At 38.6% G+C, this 21808-nt stretch overlaps 3 protein-coding genes across 5 annotated transcripts; all 3 read left to right on the top strand.

The window, feature by feature from the left end:
- The first annotated feature begins 852 nt into the window (after nucleotides 1-852).
- Nucleotides 853-12439, top strand: cracr2b (calcium release activated channel regulator 2B). Of its 2 annotated transcripts, XM_037768689.1 has the most exons (18): nucleotides 853-1010; nucleotides 3850-4106; nucleotides 4184-4295; nucleotides 4425-4572; nucleotides 5410-5556; nucleotides 5671-5761; nucleotides 5853-5948; nucleotides 6033-6220; nucleotides 7857-7928; nucleotides 8104-8158; nucleotides 9054-9133; nucleotides 9239-9359; nucleotides 9557-9683; nucleotides 9775-9856; nucleotides 9999-10113; nucleotides 11024-11131; nucleotides 11252-11328; nucleotides 12300-12439. In XM_037768689.1, exons 2-18 carry the CDS (start codon nucleotides 3852-3854, stop codon nucleotides 12382-12384), a joined length of 1959 nt encoding a protein of 652 aa, XP_037624617.1. In that variant the 5' UTR covers nucleotides 853-1010; nucleotides 3850-3851; the 3' UTR covers nucleotides 12385-12439. The 2 variants fall into 2 exon arrangements, 1 of the variants encoding a protein (XP_037624617.1); XR_005206752.1 differs by lacking the exons at nucleotides 11252-11328; nucleotides 12300-12439 and having other exon boundaries at nucleotides 9775-9863.
- Nucleotides 12440-12717: 278 nt separating this feature from the next.
- cd151 (CD151 molecule) lies at nucleotides 12718-18463 on the top strand. Of its 2 annotated transcripts, XM_037768775.1 has the most exons (9): nucleotides 12718-12876; nucleotides 13807-13891; nucleotides 14840-15031; nucleotides 15748-15822; nucleotides 16205-16225; nucleotides 16543-16647; nucleotides 17522-17677; nucleotides 17760-17846; nucleotides 17995-18463. In XM_037768775.1, the coding sequence occupies exons 2-9, from the start codon at nucleotides 13808-13810 to the stop codon at nucleotides 18052-18054; spliced, it is 780 nt and encodes a 259-aa protein (XP_037624703.1). In that variant the 5' UTR covers nucleotides 12718-12876; nucleotide 13807; the 3' UTR covers nucleotides 18055-18463. The 2 variants fall into 2 exon arrangements, with proteins under 2 accessions (XP_037624703.1, XP_037624704.1); XM_037768776.1 differs by lacking the exon at nucleotides 16205-16225.
- A 673-nt stretch (nucleotides 18464-19136) lies between these two features.
- gatd1 (glutamine amidotransferase like class 1 domain containing 1) lies at nucleotides 19137-21805 on the top strand. The gene is made up of 7 exons (XM_037768080.1): nucleotides 19137-19328; nucleotides 19523-19599; nucleotides 20918-21023; nucleotides 21119-21226; nucleotides 21316-21407; nucleotides 21493-21586; nucleotides 21683-21805. Exons 1-7 carry the CDS (start codon nucleotides 19280-19282, stop codon nucleotides 21796-21798), a joined length of 642 nt encoding a protein of 213 aa, XP_037624008.1. The 5' UTR covers nucleotides 19137-19279; the 3' UTR covers nucleotides 21799-21805.
- The last annotated feature ends 3 nt before the right edge of the window (nucleotides 21806-21808 follow it).

The following is a 21808-nucleotide window of genomic DNA, read 5'->3' as shown; positions in this document are numbered from 1 at the left end:
ATTTATGTATGCATACATGTTTATTTATTTATTAGTTTATTTATTTATTGGTTACTTCATATTTATTCTGTATTAGTCTATCTTCCTATTTTTTCTGTAAAGAATAATGCAGATTTGTGGATATTTAATTTTGGGTATAAGAATAATGTATGCATGGTCAGATGCTGTGTATTGTATATGTGTCTATATATATGTATATATATGTATATGTGGTATGCAATGTGCGGTGTATACTGTAAATGTGTATATATATATGTGTGTATGTATGTATATATTGCGGGTTGTATTGCATGTGCATATTGTATATTATACATTTTATATTATAAATAATAATTTGCGCATATAAGAAAAGATAACAAATAGTCAATATGATTAAGATAAATATGTAAGTAATGAATTGGTGTTCTGGATTGATAACAAATTAATATTTTGATAAGGATAATTATATCAGTAATTCATTTAGATTTCTGTATGACACAGATTAAAGGTAATAATTATAGTTAGAATAATTATAAATAATAATAATTATAGTTAGACAAATTTAGGAAAATTTAATTACAGTATACGTATGGCTCAATAATGAAGCTGGTTAATCATTAATAATTGACTTATGGAGAAGGGGTGGTATTAAATAAGTTTATTCTTCTTCTCACTCCTTTTTGAATATGTAAATCAAGGCATCAAGTGTTGACAATTTATTTTCTTATGCTTTTCATTGTATGTAAATACTACTTGTTTCTGACTGTCCACTTGTTGGTATGATCATTCTTTTTCTTTATTTGTTATTCTATTATTATTTGTATTGTATTCTACATGTTCCAAATACATTTTTAAATGAAATTAAATGAAATTCTTGGGCTACACCAAACATTACGGTAACCCTGCATCTCATCCGGGTCTTACTGCCACCCAGCGGCCAACGTCAGTAGTACGTCACAGAAGCAGTGCGAGCTGATCACAGGTAGTAGTGGACACCTGCGTCCAGTAGACCTGAGTCCAGTACACCGCAGGTGAGTACTCAAAGTTTATACAACTTCGCTTAACTGATATAAGAATACACTAATGTACATTATTGTGAAGTATTAAGACGTTTATGTTCTCTCTCTCTCGGCTATGGCGCATTAACAACTAACTGTTGTAACTATGGTAACTTTCTTCTTTAATAATAAATATAACGTTACTGTGGTTACCACCTATATCCATGGTTACCACAGCTAGCTACAATGCACCAAAAACTGTTAGCCATGTTATTCACTGCAGGTTTTAGAGCAGTCAAAGTTTCACATTTGTCAAACACAATGTGTGTTTAACTTGCTGTTGAACTGTCAACATATGTTTAGTCACACTTAGTAGACACAGACATTTCTTCACAGAACCTGTGGGACCTTTTTTAAGTTTGACTGACAGTTTAGTAGCCTACAACATGTTGTAAACTTTCCCTGAATGTGTGAGAGACTCCAGTGTAAGGTGTGTAAGTTTATCTGACCTTTGGCGTGGCTGCTCTGTACAAAATCCTTAACATATAATGTTTACACAAGTCTCTTGTCTGGGATCCCCAGCACATCTGTTATATGTTATAAGGTTGATCTTCATAGATCATAAAGCAAGATGCTTTAGTAGCTATTATCAGTAATGTTACATACAAACACAATGTCTGTTTAACTTGCTGTTGAACTGTCATTTCAAGCAACATATGTTTAGTCACACTTAGTTAGTAGACACAGTGTGGTCTTATGCTGACATTTTTCACAGGATCTTTTTTAAGTTTGACTGACAGTTTTGTAGCCTACAACATGTTGTAAACTGAATGTGTGAGAGACTCCACCTCGCTAAATAGTAGTGTGTAAAGGTGTGTAAGTTTATCTGACCTTTGGCGTGGCTGTTCTGTACAACAATCCTTAACATATAATGTTTACATAAGTCTCTTATCTGGGATCCCAGCACATCTTTTTTATGTTATAAGGACGTTTTGATCCTCATAAATCATTAAGCAAGATGCTTTAGTTAGCTATTATCAGTAATGTTGCATACTTTTTAGGTTTTATGATCATTGCAGATTGCATGAGTGGAGAGATAGGAAGGAGAGGTAATATTTCATTTAACAGTGAAGCAGATTTCACTTCAGTGTGCAAGATAATTTATGATTTATGCTCTTCCTGTGTAATAGAAATGCCATCTAACCTGAGTAATTAAGTGTGATGCTTGTATCTGTCATAAGTGCATTGTTTTATGAATGTTCATAGACCCACTGAGGCATATTTTCCCCCGTAGTTCTTAAAAGTAAAATTTGTTTTGCAATTGTGGTATTTCTAACAATGCAAACAACTGCAAATGTTTTATTTGCATCTCCTCTCCTCTGTCTATCCGCCTTCCCTTTCAAGTACACAGAAACTCTTCTCACATGACACCATCCTGTTTTTTTACCCTCTACATATCCTGGTACAGTGACACAGCATCGCATTCATTTAAGATTACCACCTCTAAATAAACAGTTAGGGTTGTGCTGCACTTAGCTAAGAATGTTTGATTTTTCATTATGTTTTACCTTGCCTAGGGATATTAACATTTTGTATAGCAATGTAAAATAACATGCCGTCATATTGGATACCTCAGACATTTATAAAATCTTATAGTGTTTAAACATGTCTGACACAAGCAGCTGTAGATAAAGTGTAAAGTCACAGCTTAGTTTGTTCTGCACCTCATGTTTGACAAGGGAGGACCTGCAGGGCCAGCTTCTCACTAAATCTTGCAGCACTAGAAGACAAGATCCAAAGTGTCTTTTTCATTCATTTTGATTCATTAAGAAAGTAAAAGTGAATGTCTCTGATTATGTCTTAGACTGGTAGTATCCAGAAATGGATAACACTGTTGAAATACTGAGAGACATCTCATTAGGGCTGCAACTGTTTTTTTTATTATTGATTAAACTGCCTATCATTCTTTCAATTAGTTTATAAAATGTAAAAAAAATAAATAGGGAAAATGCCCATATCAACCTCCTAGAGTCCACAGTGACGTCTTTAAGTATCTTTTTTTGTTTGACTGAAAGTTCAAAATTCAAAGATATTCAGTTTGCAATGATATATGACAAAGAACAGCAGGAAATCATCTCATTTGAGAAGTTGGAACCAGACTATGGTTGAAATGTATTCACTGTTAGCTGAAAAATTATGAATTTATTAATTATAGGAATCAGAATCAGAAATACTTTATTGATCCCCGGTGGGAAATATGGGCGTTACACTTGCTCTTATATAAACATAAGAAATTGATTAAGATTATGTAAATTATGTACATAATTCTACAATATAAACAAAATATATGTACAGAAATATAAGCACTAAAATTAAAAATAAGAAAATGAGAGAAATGAGAAAAAATATGACATATTTACAAATATTCACATTAACACGTGCAATTATTGTTATTATTGTATTATTACAATAATTTTCTCGAAAATGGTAAAAAATGTCGATGAGTGTTCCCCAAAGCCCAAGATGACGTCCTCAAATGTTTTGTTTTGTCCATAACTCAAAGATATTCAGTTTACTGTCATAGAGGAGTGAAAAAAAAGAGAAAATATTCACATTTAAGAAGCTGGAATCAGAGAATTTTGACTTTTTTTCTTTAAAAAAACGATTAATCAATTATCAAAATAGTTGGCGATTAATTTAGTAGTTGATAACTAATTGATTAATCGTTGCATCTCTAATAGAATATCAAAGTAGTTGCAGATTATTTGTCATGTTTCACGTTTCAGCTCTCATGACTTCTAGACGAATAGAATCAACAAGTACTTAATGAAACATACACTAACTCCCCACCCATACTTGTCGGCCTTTGCAGTAATGTCTAAGTGGCTGAACGATGGGGAAGTGCTGGTGGGTCAAGGCAGCGGTGAGGCGGTTTCAGTGAGCCCCAGAACGCGGGGCCGATCAGCTGGGAGCCCCAGGCCGGGCCGGACAGGTAGTCCACTGGCTTCACCCAGAGCCAGAGAGGCGATGCCAGGAAGCCCGCTGGCAGAGACCATGTGCAAGGCCAAGCAGCTGTTTGTGCTGTGTGACAAAGAGGGGAAAGGGTTCATCACAAAGCGGGATATGCAGGTGAGCAGCCGATGTGGTAAAATAACAAAATTCAGGCCGATTGTAGAGTCGTGAACTTTCCATCTTCTTGTGTTCAGAGGCTACAGGAGGAGTTGCCGCTGTCCCCTGAACAGCTGGAGACGGTGTTTGAGAGTCTGGACCGAGAGAGCAATGGATTCCTCACTCCGGTTGAGTTCAACGCAGGACTTGGTGAGTGTAGTGAGTGTTTTAAGACCACGATTCACTATGACATCCGTGGGGAAAGCTGCAGTTCATTCACAAACGTCTGTCAACCACTATAAACCAAATCCTCTGTGCCACTCTGTGTTTGTGGTGCAGGTGAGTTTGTGGGTCTGGAGGACACAATTGAGCTGAGTCAAGACGAATCAGAAGAGGATCTGGACCAGGTGGACTGGTCCCAGGAACCCCTCGCAGCTCGATTTGTTAACATACTGATGGAGCTGGGAGCCGACAAACTCTTTAAAGAGTAAGATCACTATCATCAAGATTTACCCATGACTTCTACAGTAGCAACGATATAACACCATCTACGTACGCTCAGTTGCCAGTTTATTAGGTACACCCAGCTAAAACTGACGATACAAAGGTGTTTCTGTTATTTAGCCGACCCTCACTGATATAACAAGGGAGGACAAAATAGTAGGAACACCTGTCAGAATAATGCAATATAATTCAAACACACCACAAACTGCAGCTTCCAAAGTTACCATACAGTTGAATCAAAACCTCCCTAAAACAGTTTCAAACAAAAACTGAACATTATAACTTAGATGAAGGTCGGATTTATTGCAGGATTGTTGTATTTTACTGATTTAGTTTTAGCGAGGTGTACCTAACAAATTGGCAACTGAATGTATATGTTCAAATAGGGCTATCACAATGTCAGACTTTCACCAAATGGTTATCGTGGCCAAAATAATTCACAATAACAATTTTATTGCAATATCTTTAGAAAATTTAAATGATAATAATGCTATCAGTCAAATTCCATCTTTAACTTTGTTTGTTATGCGTTTTGTCTCTTTTTTGACAAATTAAATACACTTTAAATATGACTTTAGCTGTTGGAGGAGGGAGACAAAGTGAGAACGGGAAGGAATAGAAATGATTTAAGAGGTGCTAGATTATTTACACAATATTATCATATGCGTGTTATTAACGTGATATCAATATTTGAAGCTTGAAGCTTGATGCACAGATACTGTGTATAATAGAGTTGTCATTATGCAAGTGAGTGATGTTGTGCTGTTAAGGTTTGATGTCCTCAGTCGCTTTAACAGTTGTGTGTTATGTTGTGTGTCAGTCAGCAGGAGCTCTCTTCTCTGTGGTGTGAACTCCACAGAGACAGACCAGAGCTGCTGAGCGTCCTGGACGGCGTCCTGATCCACACCTTGTCCCATTTACAGGACTCCATCAGAGAGAGAGATAGTCTGGAACAAGCTCTACGCAGGTCCCAGCTTCCTCCCTTTGTCCTCTGCATGTGAAACTCATTATTCAACTGTGAGTGTTCAGTTTGTGTTTAGTCTTGTAAAAAACATTCATCTGTAATTCTTTTGTGTTTTAGACGAGAGAGTGAACATGATCAGGTTGTTCGGTCCATATATGAAGAAATGGAAAACCAGATCAGAGAGGAGAGAGAGAAACGCCTGTCTCAGGTACAGACGGGTGATAGCTAGTCCAGCCTTTGTGCCATTTAACAGAAGTGATCATCATAATAGCATTTAATTAATTTATTGTGAAATCAAGGACAGTATTGGACAGAAGCAGAGAGGGCAAAAACTTGAGGAGGAGCTGAAGAAGCGAGAGCAAGAGTTGGAGAATACGCTGACCAGACAGAGAGAGGTAAGAGTCTAAATAGTATTGCTGTTATATCTGAAGAGTTTTAGTTTAATGAGTGAATCAACAGAACCTGTCTTTTTTCCTAAGCTGGAAACCAGAATCCGGCAGCTGAGCCGTGAACAGGCGAACATCATGGAGCAGAACCAGCAGCTGCGGAGCCTCAACATGCAGCTACAGGAGCAGGTGGAGAGCAGCAGAGAACAGCTGCAGGCCGCGCTGGGTCAGCTCAGCCTGCTGCAGGACAGTGCTGCCCAGGAACAAGTGGCCAGACAGAGGTGAGCGGCTAACATCACAAGAACGAGAGTTGAACGTAAAAATGACTCCTACGTCCTTCGCATGAATACTGGGAGTTTATTTAAAGGAACAGTGTGTAGCATTTCAGGGGATCTATTAGTAGAAATGGAATATAACATTCATGACTATGTTTTCATTAGTGTATGAACTCCTGAAACTAAGAATCATTGTGTTTTCGTTAGCTTAGAATGAGCTCTTCATATCTACATAGGGAGCAGGTCCTCTTCACAGAGTCTCGCATATTGCTCCACCATGTTTTTACAGTAGCCCAAAACAGACAAACCAAACACTGGCTCTAGAGAGAGATTTTCACGTTATTACGTTACCTGAAGGTCACCGTAGTTATCTGACACACTTGTGAAACTGTGGTATCGTGAGCCACCGAGTGCAAAACCGTGGTACCACCAGCCGCTGTCTGACTTCCATTGCTCCTAAAGTAGTGTAGGTAAATTGACTTGCATTTGTGTCTTCCGACCGCTCAAAGCACTTTACACTACATGTCAGCATTCACCCATTCACACACACTGATGGCAGAGGCTGCCATGCAAAGATCGAATCTAAATAGCAATTTGGGGTTAAGTGTCTTGCTCAAGGACATTTCAGCATGTGACCGGAGGAGCCGTGGATCAAACCGCCAACCTTCCGATTGGTGGACGACCTGCGCAACCTCTGAGCTACTGCCGGACAGTGTTATAACGGCGTTACCACGGTTTTGCACTCGGCGGGTCACGTTACTTGGAAAGGGAGGAGTGAGCGGAGGGATACTCAGTTGGTTGCAATCTGCAACCACACCACTAGATGCTGCCAAATCCTACACACTGTAGCTTTAAGGAGAAGGCTGGCACAATTCTGTATTTTTCAACAATTCCCATGAAAAGACCAAACCAATGATGTTTTAGTCTGTCTCTCAATACTTCCCCACTTCACTACCCCGTCTGTGGCAGTCAGACCAAGACACATTTGTCCCTACTGAAGACATATTTCTTTAAAACAGCTCTTAAATATATATCCATCCATCCATCCATCTTCAACCGCTTATCCGGTTCGTGTCGCAGGGGCAACAGCTCTAGCAGGGGACCCCAAACTTCCCTTTCCCGGGCCACATTAACCAGCTCTGACTGGGGGATCCCGAGGCATTTCCAGGCCAGAGTAGAGATATAATCTCTCCACCTAGTCCTGGGTCTTCCCCGTGGCCTCCTCCCAGCTGGTCGTGCCTGGAACACCTCCCAAGGGAGGCGCCCAGGGGGCATCCTTACTAGATGCCCGAACCACCTCAACTGGCTCCTTTCGACGCAAAGGAGAGGCGGCTCTACTCCGAGTCCCTAACGGATGACTGAGTTTCTCACCCTATCTCTAAGGGAGATGCCAGCCACCCTCCTGAGGAAACCCATTTCGGCCGCTTGTTTCCTTTATCCACTTAGTCATTATATCCACATTACTGATGATTATTTATCAAAAATCTCATTGTGAAAATATTTTGTGGCGACCCTACAACATCATTTCTATATCCATATCAAGGGTATTTGGTCAAAAATATTGTTTTATCTGATTCGCCCAGCCCTAATAAGAGGGAATATGGAAACAATATTAAACAATCTTTTGTTTGCTTCACTGTAGAAATGTGATGAAGGTGTCAAGGAACATGCAGACAGAGAAGGACAGTCTCTTGAGACAACTGGAGCTATTGAGGTAAGTCTAAACAGCTGCTGTTTCAACGACGTTCATTGTTGTGAAGTTAAAAGAAATTTCCAGACAAAATTTGTAGTTGAAAACTGTGTCTGTGTGTTCTTTTCCACTCTAAATATCAGCCAGTGTGATGTTTGTTCTAAATGATTGTCTCTCTGTGTGTGTGTGTGTGTGTCAGGGATATGAACAAAAGGCTGCGAGACGAGAAAGATGCCCAACAGTCTCAGAAGAGGGTTAGTCACGGACGCTCTGTCCTTCCTCCTCTGCCTATAACTTATTACCTCAGTGAAGACCTTTGCACCCCGTGGACACAGCAGATTTATCCAACCTAAGCTAAGTCTTGGAGTATGCCATCCTCTGGACAATGATTATTATTTATATGGGCAGCTGTTATTGTTTGGTTATTGATTGAACGGGTGTTCGTTGACTCCGTTTGGAATTTTTGCGATTTCAGCAATGTTTTTTTTTTGTTGTTTTGTAGATGTGGTCGGTGAAGTGAAGGATTTTGTTGAAAAGACATTTACTCTATCTGTGTTCATTTCAAGGAAAGAGTGTTTTATATGTTTATTAATGCTACTTTACAAAGGACTATTTATGAAGGTGAACTAAAGTGGGTCAGTATTTACCAAACAAATAAACAAACAATTCATAAAGGAGTGTTAATCTAATCTAATCTAGTCAGGTTTCCATTTATCCCATCCACATTCTCAAATATGTGGGATTGTTTGCCAAAGCTGTTAACTGTAGTTATGTAAGAATCTCTCTCAATCTAAATTTCTGAACAAATAATTGACAAAGAAATACAAAATAGTCATTTGAGAAACCATATTGACCATAACACAATGCATTTTTTGTCTTGCCGTATAATTTTGAATCAAACAAATGTATTGCTGATAAATGATTATGATGTTAAATGCTTCTTTGCAGCAGAATAAATGTCACTATTGGACTGAATTCTTGCTTTTTAAAAACATTTAATCTGCCTGTGTGAAGCTATTAGTATTTATACAGAGAATACCGTGTTAATGTTCCTTGGAAACATCCAAATATATACTATATAAAAACGTTCATTATAAAAATCTTAATGCTACTCATTTCTCTGCCTCACTTTCTACATAAACCTTGTAGCGTCCAAATGTCACAAAGCCTTTGCAGAAGCAAGGCTCAATCATAGGTAACTACTTACTGCAAGACAAGCCATTGAAAAGGTTTGTATGACATCTGATAATCACATTTATCATCTTTGCAGTAATAAGAGGCAGATTGCCTCGAGGAAGCAACTAATTTTGTGTATTCATTCGTTGATTCTGAAGACAGCTGAGCTCATCTGATGAGTTGGAGCAGGACAAAGACACAGAGGTGACAAATTCATCCAAGAGACACCAACCGTCATGTAGAGTCAGGTTCGAAAATGTTGAACAGGTGCAAACTCAGGTAGGGAACATATTAAATCTACAAATACATCAATTTTATAGCACAGCTGCAGCAGCTAGAGACCTTTTAATGATGAAAATTATACTCTGAGGCTTTTGTACTCTGCACAGCAATGATGGAGCACAAGCTAAATGTGTATCTCTGAAGCACAAAGAAAAATCTAAATGTTAAGTTTGGTCCCTTTACCTGAATTTTAGAGCACACTTGTCAGTCCTCAGCGAGTGTTCAAGGTGGTTTTCCTGGGTAACTCGGGGGTAGGTAAGAGCTCCTTCATCCAGCACTACTGCACAGGACACTTCTACAGTAAAATGAGCGCTACTGTCGGTAAGCTTTTCTTTTATTATCACTCTTTCAAAATGATTAACATGCTCCTCAGTGTATATATAAGTAAAATATGACACCATGTTGATTGTAGGTATGGATTTCCAGATGAAGACTTTAACTCTGGGCTCCACCACTGTCACCCTGCAGCTGTGGGACACTGCAGGACAGGAGAGGTCAGATGTAATGCATCTTATTCACGTTTACCATGTTTACATTATACCATTTGAGCTGTAGGATCTTTTTTCTTGCGACTTGATAACTCAATTTAGCTTTTTGTGGCTATTATTTTTTCTTATTCCTTTCACTAATGTTCAGGTTTCGCAGTATCACTGAGCAGTACTACCGTAAAGCCGACGGTATCCTCGCCATGTATGACATAACTCAATCCTCCTCCTTCGCCGCTGTGAGAGGCTGGATGGACTCTGTGAAGGTGAGCAGATGGAGATGTCATGGATGGAAAAAACATGCAAAACAGTTTGTCCCAATTTGAATACACATGCAGGTGATTGACGATACAGGAATGTCTGTAGACACTAGTGCCAGCTGAGTGATAAATCTGAACTTTGATATTTTTGGGCGTTGTCCGTCCGTCCAGACCGTTCTTGTGAACGCAATATCTCAGGAATGCCTAAAGGAAATTTCTTCAAATTTGGCACACACGTCTACCTGGACTCAAGGAGGAAGTGATTATATTTTGGTGGTCAAAGGTCTCTGTGACCTCACGTCTGTCCCATTCTTCTGAAATCTCGGCAACGCCTTGACCAAATATCTTTAAATGTGGCACAAACATTCACTTGGACTCAAGGATGAACTGATTTGATTTTGGTGGTCAAAGGTCACTGTGACCTCACAAAACACGTTTTTGGCTGTAACTCAAGTATTCATATCCCAATTATGACAATTTCACACACATGTCTAACAGGATCAAATTATGACGTGATGACATTTTGGACAGACATGGATGTAAACTGCAACTTTACTGATTGGCGGAGGCATACAACCGCAAGGCAGTAATTGTAACGTAACAGCTTTCCTCACCATTGTACTTTTTGCTTCACACTAATAAGAGTCTGTATTCTCACGTAAAGACTCACCTGTCTAGACAGGCGTTTGGGTAGCCTGTATGTACCAGGCTTGCATTTATGTATTTATTGTGTACTTTTCTCTATGCATTGTGTTTTATTCAGTCATTTATTAATCTCGTGGCTTGTGTGGTCACCACATCTTTATATGAGTTATTTCTTGTATGTTTTTCTATAAGGATCTTATAAAGCAAGCGTGTCTGTGAAAAGCGCTATATAAATCAATTTTACTTCCTTACTCGTGTATGTCTGAGCCAGGAGAAGATGTGTGACGGTGCAGTGCTGATGCTGCTGGCGAACAAGTTGGACTTGGCAGACGGCAACAGCAGAGAAGTGACAACAGAGCAGGGGCAGAGACTAGCAGAGGTGAGGCACATTTGAATATTCAAACTACTTTCTGCATTGATTTACTCACAATGTCACCGCTAAGGATAGAAGATTAACTTTAAAATAAATTAAATAAAATATTTGTTTTTTTATTTACAGCAGCACCAAGCTTCGTTTTACGAGTGCAGTGCCAAAACTAGATGGAACATGGAGGAGCTGATGACTTATCTGGCTGGGTATGGCATCTTATTTCTTTGTTATATAGGTCATTCACATCTGCAAAATGTTTGTATCTGCTGTGTTGGCATTTTGTTGTTACCAGTTTATCAGGTATGCAGTTTAATACAGCAGCCATACAAAAATGTAAAACGTTACAGGGATTGGAGAGGTGTTGATACTTTATAGTCATTTTTGAGGCTGTTGTTTGTGGTGCTGTTGAATTGCATTGCATTATACCAAGATGTGCCTTATAAGGACTGCAATTAAGGAATAATCTGCCGATTTTTGACTAATCGATTAATTGTTTAGTCTATAAAATGCCAAAAAATTCCCATCACATTGAATGTTGACCTCAGGTGATGTCTTCAGATAGCTTGTGTTGTCTGACAAGCAGTTCAAAAATTTAAAGATATTCAGTTTACAATTATATAATAAATGTTTATAGAAAAGTAGCAAATCATCACAATTAGAAAATATTTGTTGGCAATTAATTCATGTCACTTACTAATGAATTTATCAACTAACTGTTTCAGCACTATTTAGTCTACTGTCATGGATGTAAAAAGGATGCACCAAATAAACTGGCATCTGAGTTCATCTCATCCGATATCATTGTTGTCATAAACCTGAGATGAAGCCAGGCAGCAGGATCAGCAGAGTAAAACACAAACTAGGGCTGTCCTCGACCGAAGAAATTCTTTGTCGACTAATCGATTAGTTAATTTAATCGACAGATCTGTAAACCTGAGTTTCTCAACAAAGAATCACAAAAGCTCCACTTTAAATCTTGTGTTTACCAGAGATGTGCTCATATTTTCTTAGAAATAAGACAACTAAAACAACTAATCGACTAAAGAAATCTTAATCAACTAAGATCAAAACAACGGATTAGTCGACTAAGACGGGGCAGTCCTACTACAAACACATTTTTATTCTCAAATGTTGTAGTTTCTGCTGCACAGTGATTCAATAATTTTCTTCATTTTAGGGTGTTGGTCTCCCAGCATGATCGACAATGTGAAGATGCACTTTTACTGACTGAGGACACGGCTAAAAGAGGCTGCTGTACATGAACAGAGGACGAAAGGCTTTTGAAAAGACTGTAAAATAAAAACTTCCAGGCCCAAATCCTGATCTCACTGAACTCATTTCAAGACACAAACAGTAACATTTTTCTGCAAACAAGTTCACTGAACAGTATCTGTATCTTTATAATCTATCCAATAAAATATATTTTTGATGACTCCTTTGTTGTTATAATCCTTTTAAAATTCTTTGAACAACATCTTACAAGCTGCACAGTTGTTTTAGAGCTCATAAGCGTGAGAAACCAGCTGGGGGCAGCCAAGTACTCTGTATAGCTTTATGGAGGGGTGAGCTGCCTGTTGTGCCAAAAGAGGACAGACGCTCAGACGCTTGAGTAGGAGGCTCTGGTATGAGTGTCAACTGAGAACTGTTGCAGTTAACCTTCACAGACAGCAGCACATTGACGCTGGGGTTGGTGGGATCTGGGAAGACGTTACCCCGATAATCAACATCCTTCAGGGCCCAACATCTAAAATCAGGTAGGAGTATTTTAGTCTCAGCGGAAGGGGAGAGCTGTTTTTCCATGACACAATGAGTTAAAAATAACTCAGATTATGACCATTGAGAGATGTTGTTTTGCTGCTGGACAATCACATTTACACATGCAATACTTTGTCTTATGGCTGGAAAATAGCATTGAATATTTAAATGTTTTATAGTTAATGCCCCTTTACTCTTTCTTGATTTGTTTTTATGTCTAAAGAGAGAGTTCACTGTCATCTCTCATGATGCTCAGAGTCACAACCATTCTTAAAATAGAAGCAGAGGAAAGTTCAGTTCAGGTTAGGATAAAAACAGACTTTGAATTCATAAAGTGAAGAGTTAAAAGTCAACCGTATATCACTGGAGCGTGAGAAGTTGTGAGGTTGAGTTACTGGGATGGGGGACATGTATATCTGTCTGCTGGATGACATGTGACACAAGTTCTTAAGTATGTTTTCACCACAACATATTTGATTTCACCTTTGAGCTCTTTCCATTGCTCTGTCATACCAACTTTTTGCAAGTTTGAAATGCACCACATTTCATTTTGGTAGAGTTAAATGTCACTCAAAGAAGGGAACACATATAAAAACATGTCAGATACATGTATGCTGTAGTTGTGTGTTAGAACTCCACCCAGTAAATCACCTTTTCACACCAAACCTGGAACTAAAGCAGACTGAAAGAGGAAATTCCTACCACAACTAGTCTCAATCAGATAAAACACTAATAGGATTACGAGTATAAAGATGGTAAATTGTGTGATCATAATCTTAACTATAGTATGAAAGCAGAACTGCTCTCTCAACATCTTGTGTTCAGCTGTGCTGTCTAATCCTCTCAAGAACGTTTCTCATGTGTATAATGCTCTCCCTGTGTGTACGTCAACCTGCTTTGTACTAACTAACGTATATTTTTTATTTCAGAATGGAAGCTCGAGGTGAGAAACCGCTCAGCTGTGGGACAGTTTGTCTGAAATATCTTCTGTTTCTCTTCAACATTCTGTTTTGGGTAAGTTAACAAGGAAGTGTGAAGACTTTATCTGTATTTAAGTCAACAAAACTCTCTGTTATGAGCTCTATTGGCTACTATTATAATTATTAATAACAGTAGTAGTAATAATTAACTTTTACTTATAGCATTAAACCTGTGCTTTGCTTCAGATGCAACAGAGATTAATGATTTTCATTTTACGGCACTGAATCACTTCACAGCTCACACAATTTTTATTCTTTCTCACTTTCTCAAAAATCAACTATTATTCACTATAATAGTATTATTATACTATTCAATAAAAAGTGTATAATATTATGCTCCATATAGTTTTTATAAACTACATTAACGTTATGATTTTGTGTCTGCAATGCACTAAAAGTTACAATAAATACTTCAGAGACAATCCCACAATATATCTATATCTATATATATATAAATTTTAATTTCAGTTTTCACCTTTATTGTAAGGATTTGTTTTATTCTAAAACAAATGGAGCTTAATTCACAATGCAATTGTAATTTGTTGGATATATAAAGTTTTCCATTTGTGCATGAAAAAAATAATTTAAAAGAAAGTAAATATGCGTACAGATACATGTAAATGTATTTCAACATTTACATATTAATATGCACATACAGAGTGAACGCACCAGACATAAACAGCAGTAAACAAAGCATCTGTTTTTACCTTCTTAACTTTAATTTTCTTAACTTTAGGTTTTAAGAGTAGATTGAATCAGTTCTTGTGTACCAAAGTCTGCACTCAGATATGAAACTCTGATTTATGTGCGTCAGATAATAAAAACAAATTTAGCTGAATGTCTCTTGAGGCTGAGAGTGAAAGGCGTTGTCTTTTTTTTGCATCACCGGCACATTTTAGGAACCTGCAAAAAAAAACAATAATGTGGTGCATTCTTATGAGCATCTGGTTTGAGTTGAGCTGATAGTGGTTCTTTCTCTCAGCTGGCAGGAGGCGTTGTGTTGGCGGTGGGAGTGTGGACTCTGGTGGAAAAGAGCGACTACATCAGTTTACTGAACTCCAGCTTCTACTCAGCCTCGGCTTACATCTTGATAGCTGCCGGGGTCATCGTGATAGTGACCGGCATCATCGGATGCTGCGCCACTCTGAAGGAGATGAAGTGTCTTTTGACTGTGGTGAGATCAAAACACTGCCCTGTGACTGAGAAATGTTTATTTCCACTCCACTATTGAATGAACACCATTTAATTGTGTAAATCAATATATAATTAATATATAATCAATCATATATGCTATCAGAAACCAAGGAAGGACACTTTTAAGTCCCTGTTTATACCCACACAACCTTGTTTGTGTGTATTGAAAGTTAATCCGTGGTGATCTTCTGTCTCGTCTGCCTCCGTTCAGTGCAGCTCATTATGTCAGACAGGCATGACTGTCAGATATAACAGACAAAGTCATGCAGAGTGTGTCTTTAAGAGTTTAGATTTAGAGTACAGCTCACGCCAGAGGAATGAAGGGCATCACAGGCAGCCGCTCGGACTGACGAGTGTATGAGAGAGACAGACAGACAGACAGACACAAGTGAGAGGATCTAATACAGAGGCAAAACTGCACAAGCTCTGTGACGTTATGTCTACTTATATATTCACCATAGCCTTTGTAATGTGTAACTTCCTTTGACACAGTTTAATCAGTTATTATCTAGAGTAAAATTTTGTTTTTTACACAGGTATTTTTGATGTTTATATCATCTTTAAAATCACATTTAATGTCCTATTTGAGCACAGAAATGCACTGAAACACCGTCTGAAAAATGCTGTTACTGATATTATTCATGTTCAGGTTATTCACCGCTGTGTTCTTGTATATTTCATGTCCCTCCTCTACAGTATTTGGTCTTGTTGCTCTGTATTTTCCTGCTGGAAATCATTGCTGGGGTGCTGGCTTTCATTACCTACCAAGAGGTGAAGTGCTTTAACTTCTGTTTGTATATACAGTATGTCCAATATAATATATAATGTTCAACATAAATATTTCCTCATAAGTTCTTCTACAGATTATATTATTTGTTTACTATAGCTACCATACTATCTTTTAAATCTCACTGCAGCAATTACAAATCTGACACTTTCTTTTCTTACTGTTATGTGTATTTTTGTCATTCCACAATCCCTTAATGTGATTTCAAACACCATTCCTTGTTCTCCATCATCAAATATTTGTACTCAGTTGCTGCCCTCTCTGTTGTGAAATCTTCTCTGCATGCCTCTCTGTGCCTGTTCTTCATTTGTCCTGTATTTCCATCCTTCTCACACCTCTATTTCTTCCCCCCTTTTCTTGCTCCAGTGTTTCCCTTTCTGCTACCAGGTAATCCGCTGCCACCTGTTCCCATTTAATATCAAACTGTTTCTCCAACAGGTTGATATAAAATGGTTTGTTTGCACTTTGTCAGTCAAGCAACACAACAATCTTTATTTGTAAATTCATTTGGAGAATGTAGATCAGGGAGCGGGGTCAGAGGAGCTCATATATTTTGAGTTATGTGAGGGCATTGCAGAGGTACAAAGGAATGTTACAGGGGAGGAAAGAAACTTGACTAAGGGCTATTTTTATTGATGGGAGGAGATTTACAGATAACAGATTTTCTCCCGACTATCACTAAAGTACTGCTTTCTGTCTCACAGCTGGACGAGGAGCTCAGACAGAATCTGAAGGTGACCATGCAGCAGAAATACCAGCAGCCGGGGGAGGAGAGCGTCACGCAGGCCGTGGATAAACTTCAGCAGGAGGTGTGGAAGTGATACTATATGTTTAAATCACAGCTGATTTAACTGCCACACTGATAAACAGTAATACCACTTAACAGTGGCAGACTCAGGCTGTCTGAGGGGCAGGGGCAAAAATAAAATGGGCACCAACTGCATGCGGTGGGGCAACAGCGCGCAGAAGGTTTTTCTAGCATGTAGGGTAGCCGATATGGGACTTTATCACATTTTCTCTCTTTAAGGGCACCCATTAGTGTACTGCATGCCATTTTCTCCACCTGAAGGGCACCATAGAGGGCACTTTATCATGTTTTATCCACAGAAAATGGCATTCAAGAGGTCACTTTATACGGTTTTCTCTGCTGGAAGGGCACCATAGAGTGCACTTTATCATGTTTTCTCCATTAAACGGCACCCATTAGTGTACTGCATCCCATTTTCTCCACTGGAAGGACACTCTAGAGGGCACTTTATCTTGTTTTCTCCACTTGAATGGCAACCTAGAGGGCACTTTATCATGTTTTCTCCATTTAAGGGCACCCATTAGTGTACTGAATCCCATTTTCTCCACTGGAAGTGCACCTTAGAGGGCACTTTATCTTGTTTTATCTACAGAAAGGGACATCCAAGAGGGCACTTTATACCATTTTCACCACTGAAAGGGCACTGTAGAGGGCACTTTATCATGTTTTATCTGTCCAAGAAGACATCCAAGACACTTTTGCTGCATCTCTTTTGAACCCCCTGAATTGCTTCAGTGTCAAGTGTCAGTTTGATCAGATAATGTTAAATTTGAAATGATAGTTTGGCTCCTTAAGCCTGCATGTGAATACAATTCAGTGTTAATCACCATTGTCTCGTCTTTTTCTTCTTTTTTTTTGTTCCTCTCTGCTCTCAGTTTAAGTGTTGTGGCAGTCATAACTCCTCAGACTGGAGTGACTGTGTGTGGATCCAGGCAGCAGAGAACGAGCGTCTCGTTCCTGATAGCTGCTGTAAAAGTCCCGGTGACCTCTGCGGCCGCAGGGACCATCCCTCCAACATCTACAAGGTGGAGGTAGGGAGAGCTGTCCGTCTGACTGTGGATAAATGTTAAATTATAACAATATCTTAATTTCTTTCCTTTCTTGTGCTCTCAGGGAGGCTGCATTATGAAATTAGAGGAGTTCATCCTGAGTCAGTTGTATATTCTCGGTGCAGTGGGCATAGGGATTGCATTTCTACAGGTAAAGCAATAACCACTGAGCAAAATACAAGTTAATATGAACATCTCTTTTAATGCTGTGCAAACTGCCAGGAACTGTACTGTGAACAATGGTTGTTTCTATGTGTAGTGTGAAACTAACAAGTTCCTTGTGTCTATTTTTCTTTCAGCTTGTGGGGATGATGTTTACGTGCTGCCTTTATCAAAATTTGAAAGAAGATCCGTCCTGATTTTTTAAAACTTTTTTGATATCGTAAAATGTGTCATATCATGAATTGTAAAATGTTTGGTTAGGTATATTAATGCCCCAATTATTCACACAGTTTTGGATGCTGTGAAGCGGCCAACTCAAATTATGACATGATGATTTACACATCGTTCTTTTTCTGCAAAATGCCATTACATACTTTAAAGTGGCAGTAGACAGAATATTTTTGGCATCATTGGGCAAAAATCCCATAATAACCTTTCAGCATATTGTAATTCAAGTGACTTCTGAACCTTCTGTACCCCCTCATGGCTCTGTTTTCAGGCTTTAAAAAATGAAGACTTTGGCCAATCACAGGTCATTTCAGAGAAAGAGCGTTCCTATTGGCTGAGCTCCAGCTGGTGGGCGGTGCTTGGTATTTCCTCAACAGATCTCAACATGGCTGCCAGTTCACAAACTTTCTAATTTTACAGCTAAACAGTACACTACAAGATGTTTCTGAAAATATTTGAAATAGGCATTACAGTAACAGATTCATATTTGATCAGCGCTGCCTAGTTTGACCGTTTGATCAGAGTTTGCGAGTGATCGACAGCCGGTTCATAGATGGCAGACTCCAGCTGGGCTCTGATTGGTTGTTTTCCTCCTGTCTGTGACATCTTACAGATGCCATTAGGAGCACCAGAGGACACCAGAGGACACAGAGACATATGCTTTTTTTTTAGATTCCTTGTCTCATGCACTACTGTCAAGATATAGTGACCGTTTTATAAAAATAACTTTTCTTAATCATATTTGCTCCATCTCTACCCACTGCAGCTTTAAATATCAGCCCTTTTATGTTAAGATTATGATGTGTGGATAAACTTGTAACCAAAGAGAAACATGAGCATGCTGTGGCTACATTTGCAATCAGTGTTGTTGTGTATCTAGTTAGTTTTTTTTATGTATCACACGGTATTTTACAAAAAAATTGTGATTAAATACTAAATATATGTGTTTGTTGAAATGCAAATAAAAATGCTTGCCATTTATTATTATGTCCATTGACTTTCACATGATCATACTGTATATTTGTGACAGTGAGCTTTTATTCTGAAATCGTTCACCGGATGTTGTCGTCAGCTGACAGTACTTCCTCCTTTCTCGCGGATTTCTCTTGAATGATTTCACCCACAATTATCTTCTTATTCATTTAAAAACAAGCTAAACACATTTCATGTGGAGGCGACACGAAGATACATGAAATGTCTGCGAAACCAACGTGTTTGATTGTGGCCAGTGCGTCTCCTCAAGGTGGGCCGAGACATTAGATGTATAATGTTAGAGAACAACAGGGACAAAGTGGAGCACTCAGTTCACTAAGACAGCTCTGGATCAGTTAGAGCTCAGCTAACGTTAGTCATTAGTTTGATTAACCTGTCAGCTGTGGTCAAACATCACTTGCTAGCTATCTTAGATTAACATTTAAGTGTGTTTTGTTCCTTCAGGAGTGTCAGCAGCATCTTTCCATCAGTCCTTCAGCCTCTGTTCCTCTGTGTTTAACCTCCAGACAGCCACACCTGGGGTAAGACTGCTTATAACTGAAAAATACCCTTAAAAAAAACTTAATATTTCTACAGTGAATCTGTGACCTCAGCATCCCACACGTGATTATGTGTCATAGAAGTGCACTTTACTGTGCACTAACTGTCTATCAGTACTACTCAGGTGTATGAAGGACCCAAAATGAATATTAAAAAGGAATGCTAGAAGACTGTAACTAAGTACACACATCATCAGTGATATCAGTGTGGTATTGTTATATAAAAATATATTGATTTGAGACTTGTTCATGACCAGGGTTGTAACTGAGCAATAGGCCTATACCTAAATATAATAATAATACAAAAATAAAAATAATATCTATACTGTATAATGACTGTGCAATATCATGATCATTATTACTACTCAGGTGTTATTCATACTGTGCAATATTTTCAGGTGGAATTTCATTTCATTCTCACTGTGCTATATCATTTTCCACTTGTGCAATTTTGTTAATAGTCTGTTTATTGTCAATACTGTATATACTGCTCCTTTTTTTATACTTCCTTCTATTTAAATGGTTCATATTTTGTTTCACTTTGTTTAGCTCTTTTTTTTTTAACTGTGTTAGCTGATGCATCTTGTTTTTTTGCACTATCCCCTTTGCTGCTGTATTTCCCCACTGCAGGACTGATAAAGGAATATCTTATCTTATATCTTATCTTATAGCAGTTAGAAAAAATAATCAAAATGTTACTTTGAGCTTCACAATTCATTCTTGATATTGGAAACAGCAGCTACTCATATCATCTACTTAAGTAAAAGTAAAAAAAAAATACTCCATTACAAGTAAAAATTTAAAAAGTGACTGAATTCAAAATATTCATTGAGTAAAAGTACAGAAGTATTATCAGCAAAATGTCAAAAGTAAAAGTACTAATTATGCAGAATGAGTCCTGTCACAGTTTTATTATTATAGAATATTATACTAATCTGTTTTTACAATTAACAAATACATGCAGGAGCATTTTAAAGGGACTGTTTGTAAGAATCAGAAATGCTTGTTAACAGCGACACTTGTGGCCGTTAAGTCAACGAAAGTCAGCGTCGCGCTTGTGCTCGCTCTACATAGACATGAACGAGCATCGCTCAAAACAGTGCGGCGACACAAAACACGTTTTTAGCCATAACTCAAGAATTCATATGCTAATTATGACAATTTCACACAAATGTCTAATAGGATAAAATAATGAAGTGATGACATTTTAGACATACATGGATGTATATTGTAATGCAATCTGAGTGGTTGGCGGAGGCATACAACCATGAGGTGGTAATTCTAGTTGTTTTTATTGCAGGGGAAGCCGATAGACTTTGTTGGAGTCGATGAAAGCACAGCTAGATGGGTGCAGGACTTCAACGTGAAACCCTACGCAACACCAGCTAAACTTGAATCTATAGATGGTGAGAATATTCCTTTCATGGTCATTTGGCTGTTTTTATCTATGCTGTTGTACTCTGATATGTCGCCGTGACCTGACCACGATGACCCTCTCCAGGTGCTCGATATCAGGCGCTGCTCATCCCGGACTGCCCCGGAGCGCTGAATGACCTGGCACACAGCGGCTCTTTGCACCGCATCCTCACACACTTCATCTCTCAACAAAGTGAGTGTGAGGCTCATTTTTTTAAAAAGCAGTCAGTGTTGTGATCTTAATGTTCGGTGTTAGAGACTTGTTTGTTCCTCTGTGTGCAGAGCCTGTTTGTGCAGTGGGACAGGGAGTGTCGGCACTGTGCTGTGCCACTGAGGGACAGAAGTGGATCTTCAGCGGCTACAGCTTAACAGGGGTGAGTCTTCCTCAGTTAAACATGAAGGCAAGTATATCTTTATGTGTTGAATGTATTTAATAACGGTAACTGTTTCTGCTGAAAGCCGTCAGTGTTCGAACTGGTGCGTAGGCCGGACTTTGCCAACCTGCCCTTGGTCGTGGAGGACTTTGTGAAAGACAGCGGTGGATCATACACAGGTGAGCTGACCTGCAGAGCACAGATACTAATTTAGTAGAGTAAATACTTGATCAGCATTTCTAAAACCCTCTCATGTTTATCTCTTTGTTTTCCAGCAAGTCAAGAAGATGCTGTGCACGTAGTCATAGACAGACACCTAATAACTGGTCAGAATATGCAGTCAACCTCACTTGCTGTAAATAATCTAATCCTGCTCTCTAGTGCCAAGTAAAAAAAAACAA

This window comes from Sebastes umbrosus, chromosome 4, assembly GCF_015220745.1.
Source record: "Sebastes umbrosus isolate fSebUmb1 chromosome 4, fSebUmb1.pri, whole genome shotgun sequence".
Taxonomy (NCBI): domain Eukaryota; kingdom Metazoa; phylum Chordata; class Actinopteri; order Perciformes; family Sebastidae; genus Sebastes; species Sebastes umbrosus.
Note: the sequence above shows the minus strand (reverse complement) of the source record. Positions and strands in the feature narration are given on the sequence as shown.

Coding starts and splice junctions, on each gene's coding strand:
- cd151 (XM_037768775.1), top strand. CDS start 13,808: ATGGAAGCTCGAGGTGAGAAACCGCTCAGCTGTGGGACAGTTTGTCTG. Junction 15,032..15,747: donor TGAAGTGTCTTTTGACTGTG/GTGAGATCAAAA, acceptor CCTCCTCTACAG/TATTTGGTCTTGTTGCTCTG. Junction 15,823..16,204: donor CTTTCATTACCTACCAAGAG/GTGAAGTGCTTT, acceptor TTCTTGCTCCAG/TGTTTCCCTTTCTGCTACCA.
- cracr2b (XM_037768689.1), top strand. CDS start 3,852: ATGTCTAAGTGGCTGAACGATGGGGAAGTGCTGGTGGGTCAAGGCAGC. Junction 4,107..4,183: donor TCACAAAGCGGGATATGCAG/GTGAGCAGCCGA, acceptor TCTTGTGTTCAG/AGGCTACAGGAGGAGTTGCC. Junction 5,949..6,032: donor CGCTGACCAGACAGAGAGAG/GTAAGAGTCTAA, acceptor TTTTTTCCTAAG/CTGGAAACCAGAATCCGGCA.
- gatd1 (XM_037768080.1), top strand. CDS start 19,280: ATGTCTGCGAAACCAACGTGTTTGATTGTGGCCAGTGCGTCTCCTCAA. Junction 19,329..19,522: donor GGCCAGTGCGTCTCCTCAAG/GTGGGCCGAGAC, acceptor TTGTTCCTTCAG/GAGTGTCAGCAGCATCTTTC. Junction 19,600..20,917: donor TCCAGACAGCCACACCTGGG/GTAAGACTGCTT, acceptor TTTTTATTGCAG/GGGAAGCCGATAGACTTTGT.